This window comes from Chaetura pelagica, unplaced genomic scaffold (assembly GCF_000747805.2).
Source record: "Chaetura pelagica isolate M959 unplaced genomic scaffold, ChaPel_1.0 scaffold147, whole genome shotgun sequence".
NCBI classification, from domain to species: Eukaryota; Metazoa; Chordata; class Aves; order Apodiformes; family Apodidae; genus Chaetura; species Chaetura pelagica.
The window spans coordinates 4,347,820-4,354,134 of NW_009954194.1; the positions used below are offsets into that span (position 1 = coordinate 4,347,820).

The 6,315-nt window shown below is 40.0% G+C and overlaps 1 protein-coding gene across 1 annotated transcript in view; it reads left to right on the top strand.

The window, feature by feature from the left end:
- Positions 1–1,706: 1,706 nt before the first annotated feature.
- Positions 1,707–6,315, top strand: part of WFS1 (Wolfram syndrome 1 (wolframin)) — a 34,219-nt gene continuing 29,610 nt past the window's right edge. The window contains exon 1 of the mRNA XM_010003113.1: positions 1,707–1,887. Within this exon, the coding sequence (XP_010001415.1) occupies positions 1,707–1,887 (181 nt within the window). The remainder of the gene's footprint in view (positions 1,888–6,315) is intronic.

Here is a 6,315-nt window from a genome sequence, read left to right on the forward strand (position 1 = left end):
CGGGGCGGGCCCGGCTCCTCCCGCAGCGCCCGCTGGCCTCGGAGCGCGCCCGGCCTCCCTCGAAACCTTACCCTGCCTCCCGTTCGCAGCTCTGAAAGTGCGTCCTAAAGTTGTGTCTGAGGGCTAGCTGCTGCTCGCAGTAGGAAAACTTGGCGGTGTCGCTTATAGGGCTAGTGCAGAGTTGACTTTCGGGACGGGAGTATTTTTGCTAAGTAACAAACACCGAAGTAAGTGCTCTCCTGTTCCTCGCTGGTGTGTGGGAGAGCTGCGTTTGCTGCCCGGTTCCCCTGTCTGGAAGGGGCCCGCCCCTGGAGTGCTGGGAATGCGGGTCCAGGGCAGCCGGCGGGGCTGGGGCCCGGGGGGCTCGTCTTGCTCCTCTCTTTCACTGCCCTGAAGTCAAGCTTAAAACTAGATGCGAAGTAACTTTTGTGATTGTATAATGGTTAAAAATACTCGTGTTGGTTTACTGGGAAAGTATTTTAATCTCTGTGTTTTCCTAGGACTGACGGTTGAAGTGAACTGTCTTGGTTTATTTTTAACTTGATGTAGAAACGTCACACAGAAATGCGTGTGCGTGTAACAATATAATATTTTCTGGTTTAAGGACGCTTATTTTTGGCAAGCACGTTTTGTAAATATCAAAAAATGTGTAATGATGGTAATATTGCTGGTACTTTTATTGTCTCGTGATCGTAATGTTCTCTGAGAAGTTGTTGGCTGAGTTAGATATTGTATCTTTGCTTTTAGCTGTAGTGCTTCTGTCCTTACAAGAGCATCTTTAGGTCAGTGTTTTGAACATACAGAATTAAAAAAAAAAAATGTAGTTTGTAACCATCATCTACAATGTTCCTTGTGAGTTGCCTAATTCAGCGAAGCTGCTCTGAAGCAGCAAGTGTTGCTTAGTGTTGTTACACAGTGTTAGTATATGCGTGCCCTGCTGCTTCCCATCTTGTAAAAGCTAAGCTTTCAGAAAGCTTTCTTAAGGAAGTTTACTGATTTAAGGAATTTTTAGAGAACAGATATAGAACAGAGATTCCTCTCATTGTTTAGGGAAGTGCTTACAAAGTTAAAAGGTCGGCTCTGGTAAGGCCTTTCCCTCCCTGTCTTACTGTGCTTTTTTCTATAAATGCTACTTTTTTAAATAAAATTGGATAGTAGTTTAGTAGTAAATAACGTCAGCTTATTTTGGATCAATTGGAAATGTCTATAAAGAGCGTCTTTGGTGCCCCTGTCCTTGTTTCCAGTGGTAGAGTTCTACATCTCCTCCTCTGACTTACCTTTCTTGTCTTTACCTGTGGCCTGATTAAGCAGTGGTTATAAACCAGGCCCATGACATTAAGTGAATTTTTCTGTTGCTATAGAAACATCAATACTGTTCTCTGTAAAAAGTTAGGGGCTAGTCTTTATTTCTTGCATCCAGAAGGAGAACATTAGATTCAATTAAGTTATTTATATGCAGTATTTACAGGATTGATTCTTTAAATTTAGCACTTATCTATGCTTGAAAATCAACTCTGATTTAGTTAGGGAAAAAAAGGAGTCACTATTCTGGCACAAAACTATACATGCTCAGTCCTATTCAACAATAGCTGCTTGTGCTTGGAAATGCTGAAGAACATGTATCTTGAAGCTGCTCACATTTTTAATTCTTATTCTGGATTTATGTTGTAACCATACTGTCATTATTCTCTTATTTTGCAGCCAATATGAATTCAGATCCTGATCCCCCCTCAAGTCCCACTCACCCCCAGCTGCATCTTGGAAGGTCCCAGCTAAATGCTGCTGCTGTGGACAATCAGAAATCTGGACCTTCCTCAGGTGATACTACCACTTTTTCTTCTTCAGTTCCTGCCTACTCCCGTAGTAGGGAGAAACCTGAAAAAAATGGTAAGTATGAAAGCAGGTATTGTGCAAAACTGGCTTATGTTAAACATTGGGAGATAATTATGTGTCTATGTATTCTAAACTCTGTTTAAAGAGATACTGTAAAGTAGAAAAGTAAATTTCTCTGATTTCATTGAACCTATTGTTGTGGAAGAGACTTCTTCTGCAGCTTACTTTGTGCATGTTTTGTCATCCAATTTCTCATGTTTACAGAGCAACAGGAAAGAAGTGTGAGACATTGACAGGAAAAATTAAATGTAATTTACAATAATATTAACGTTTTTGTTTTTATTTCTTCAGTTGGCTAGATCACCTGCTAACTATAGCTTTAATATGGATTCTAATGTGGATTAATATATACTGCTGTAATGTAGGCTTAGGGAATAGTAAACTGTTATATGAAACCAGAGTGACAGAAAATAAGATTAGCAGGCAGGTACTTTGAAAGCAGAATGACACTCCTTTTTTCCCCTTAGTGTGACCTCATTGAGTTTCAAAGATTGTGCAAACTGATGGAATGAGAGAAATGCCTCATGGAAAAGGCAGAGGGAAAAATGTCTGGCTCCTCTACTCTTCTTCTGAGTTCCAGTTTTGAATTCAGTTTGTAATCTACCACTAGTGCAAGAACGTCCTGTGTTCAAGGTCTAGCAAAACTACTGCTATTTAACTTCCTTTAAAATGGGACTTTTGATTCTGAAGCTACTTACACGTACCCTTATGTTCATAAATACGAGCTACACTATTGAAGGTAATAAGGCTACCAAAGAGTTCAGAATTATTAAATGTGTGGATGTCTACATGGCATGAATCCAGTGAAGCTGAGCTCTGCACATAGTTCAGGCCAAAACTGTGGCTGAGTTAGCACATCCACTGTTTGCATCTAATTCAAAACTGACTGTTGGAACCTTCTGGTTTCTCTGTTACTAAAAGGCACATTCCAGATAGAGGACAAATTTTTGGTACCAGAATTTCTAACATGCTTCAGTGTCTTGTTACCAACTTTATCATCTCATTTATCTGCAAGAGAATTCAGAGGTGATGGAGAATTGACACTTGGAACATGAATTACATGATTACTGATTTAGGATCAGTGCTAACAGGCATGTTTTCTTCCTTCATTCCCCAGTTTCTCAGTATGCTTCAAAAGGGAAAGAATAGGAAAAGCATTCCGAATACAGTACAGAGTTATCTTGAGCGTTGCTATAATATGATTTGAAGGAGGAAAATATAGGTTTCTGAAAATTAATACAAGCTATCAATCTAATGGTGTTTTACACAAATTCTGTCAGGTGTTGTTCAGCTAATTTGGAGGTTTCTGATTCTACATAAAATTGTATCACCTTTTATTTTCGTTTTTTATAGGCCTGTATATTTATGAATTGTCCCTGTGCATTTTTGTATTATAGACACGTTTGTTTGTGCCTCCACAAAAGAGGACTTTTGAGCATTGGTGTATTTCTCCATTTCAGTTGTGACTCATTCCTGATTGCTTTAAATTGCTTCCCATGAAAATCATCTTAGTGCCTGTTGCCACTGTCATTGCCTTTTCCATCCTCATCTTAATATACATAAGTATTTAAAACTGCAGAATGAGATACTATTGCCATTGTATCATGCTGGAGTCTCTAGCAACCGAGATTTTAGTGGGTTTGGATAGCAAATGTGTTTGATGAGATCATATTTCTTCATCCAGTAGTTTCTTCTACAGTTATTTTAGATTTATGTCATTTGTCATGGTACTGAGTTTCTAGAACTGAGAACTCATTTTGAAGAAAGGAAGCAGACAATTTTTCTTCCTCCCACAGCAGCCTTGGTCATCTGAACTTAAAAACAGGGATTTTTAGCAGGGCTTCAGAGAGAAGTACAAATAGAGAGGAATACACATTCACAGTCATATATGTGTGTGTGGAAACAAATATGAAAAAAAAAAGAAGTGATTTATGGAACCTAAAACTGGCACCTCAGCAAATATCAAAATCTAACTGATAGAGCAGATAATCCTTGAAATTGTTCGTCTTTAGCAATAAATTGCATTCAAGTTGCTGACAGATCTAGGAAGAGCAAAGGATCTGGATTCTTAGCTGTGGCACTTTGTGATCTGGTTGTATGAAAGGACATGTGTACTAGAAGGGTTGTTCTGACTTCTTTTTGGAAGATTAAGAAGTCAGTTACTTCGATTAGTCACTGTGTGTCATTTATGGTAACTCTGAATGATACAAAAGAGGACAGAAAAGAGCAGTATGTTGCTGTACAGAAAGCTATCCCAGTAAATGTTGTTACAATGTAGAATGCTCCTCTTTGTTGGTAATTTAAATACTTCGTACAAAATGTTACAAACTTAAATCTGTATAGAAGTCATTTAGCAGCTATGATTTCTGTTGAAGAAAGGGAGATGTACAATGTGGGTATCACACTATATTGGAAAGCAATTTTACCTCAGTCTTATCTACCTACAATGTATCCATGTGCCCTATCTGCAAAGGTTACTGGTATCCTGGGCTGAGTTAGACAAAGCCTTGCCAAGCGATGAAGGGAGATGATCTCTCCCTTCTACTCAGCACTGGTGATACCGCACCTGGAGCACTGGGTCCAGTTCTGGGCTCCCCAGCACAAGAGACATAGGCAGACTAGAGAGAGTCCAGCAAAGGGCCAAAAAGATGATGAAGGAGCTGGAGCATCTCTCCTGTGAGGAAAGACTGAGAGAGCTGAGGCTGTTCAGCCTGGAGAAGAGAAGGCGCAGGGGAGTCTTATCAATGCATATAGATACCTGGAGGGAAGGGGCAAAGAGGACAGAGGCAGGATTTCTCCACTGCTACCCAGTGACAGGACCACAGGCAACAGGCACAAACTGAATATGGGAGGCTCCATCTGAACATCAGGAAAAGCTGTTTTACTGGGAGGGTGACCAAGCACTGGCACACGTTGCCCAGAGAGGCTGTGGAGCCTCCATCCTTGGAGGCACTCAAAAGCTGTCTGGATACGGTCATGGGCAACCAGCTGTAGGTGGCCCTGCAGGAGCAGGGAGGTTGGAACAGGTGAAATCCAGAGGCCCTTTCCAATCTCAACCATTCTATTGATTCTTGAAATATTCTTGCCAACATATATGTATTTCTGATCAGTGCTTTTTTTTTTCCAGTCTGTACTTGCATACGCTGTGTTTAAGATTATGGCATCGACACGAACATTAAGTAATTTATTTCCTGAAAACACCCATCTCCTCCTACTCCTGCAGCATTATCCATATCTTGCAGCATAATCCAGCAAATTAACGAATGCCCTGGCTCTGACTCAGTAAAGCACTCAAACACACACACATCCTCAGCTGTACAGATAATTCATTTGAACCTAACTCCTACTATAATTTTTTTCTTAGCAATTTTTCAATCTGTCTTCTGTTAATGTATCAATAAGTAGTGTTTTTGTTATTCCTTTAATAACTCCTTTAAAAATGGGAGGAAACGATGCTTTGAGGATTGTGCAAATCAAATCTGGGATTTAATGAAAAGGAACAATATTCAGTTTTTTGAAGTTGAGATGATTTGTGGATACTAGTTTTGTTTTTAAAAAAGAAAAGGAAGAAAAAGAAGCTGTTGCATTTTCTAGGAATCTTCTGCCTATATAAGTTACTGATTTTTGTGTGTGATAGGAATGGAATAAACACCAATATGTACATGCTCATGTTTGGAAATAAATTTAGAAAAATTTTTAAATTGTTACTCTTAGGATGTTCCTGGACAGGAAGTTTTTATGTGAGCAAAGCATATACTCTACTAATTAGGGCATCTGAAATTTTAAAACCATTGAGTCATCACTATTCACGTAAGCAAATTACAGGAGGGTTAAACAGAAAAGGTCTGCCATTATTTTAGTAGTCTGTGCCAAGAGGAACATGGTGCAAGGAAGTCCAGTGGCTGCTTGCTAATGAAGTCTAGTGAAGTTTGTTGAAACAGACTAAGACACAAATCTAAGACCCTTTTGTGCCTCCCAGGTGCACGGACCCCTCAATTCCTGTCCAGCTACTACATACCCCTTTTTGGCATCTGTATTTCATCCAGTCTATGCGTTCTCCTTTCTTCAGATACAGTCTTAAAACAATGCAAAAAGAAATAGCTCAGGTGAGAGCTCTGGAGGTTCCAAGACCAGATTCTCCCAAATTGACTTCAAAACATTGTTCTTGCTAGTGCAACCACTTCCTCTGTGTTCACAGAGCAGAGCTTGGAAAAAAGCACCTTCTATGTGTTCACTTAGCTGCATTTGAGGATCTGAATATTGCTGCTCTCAATGTAGTGGTTCTGGAAGAAACACGAGTCCCTGCTCCTTGTAAGTGATTTGTATAGTTGAGCTAGAAAGGAGCTTTCTAGAGCCCAGTGGATGTTTCAATTTTTATTCAGATGGGGGGGGGGGGGGGGGGGGGGGGTGGGGGGAGAAACT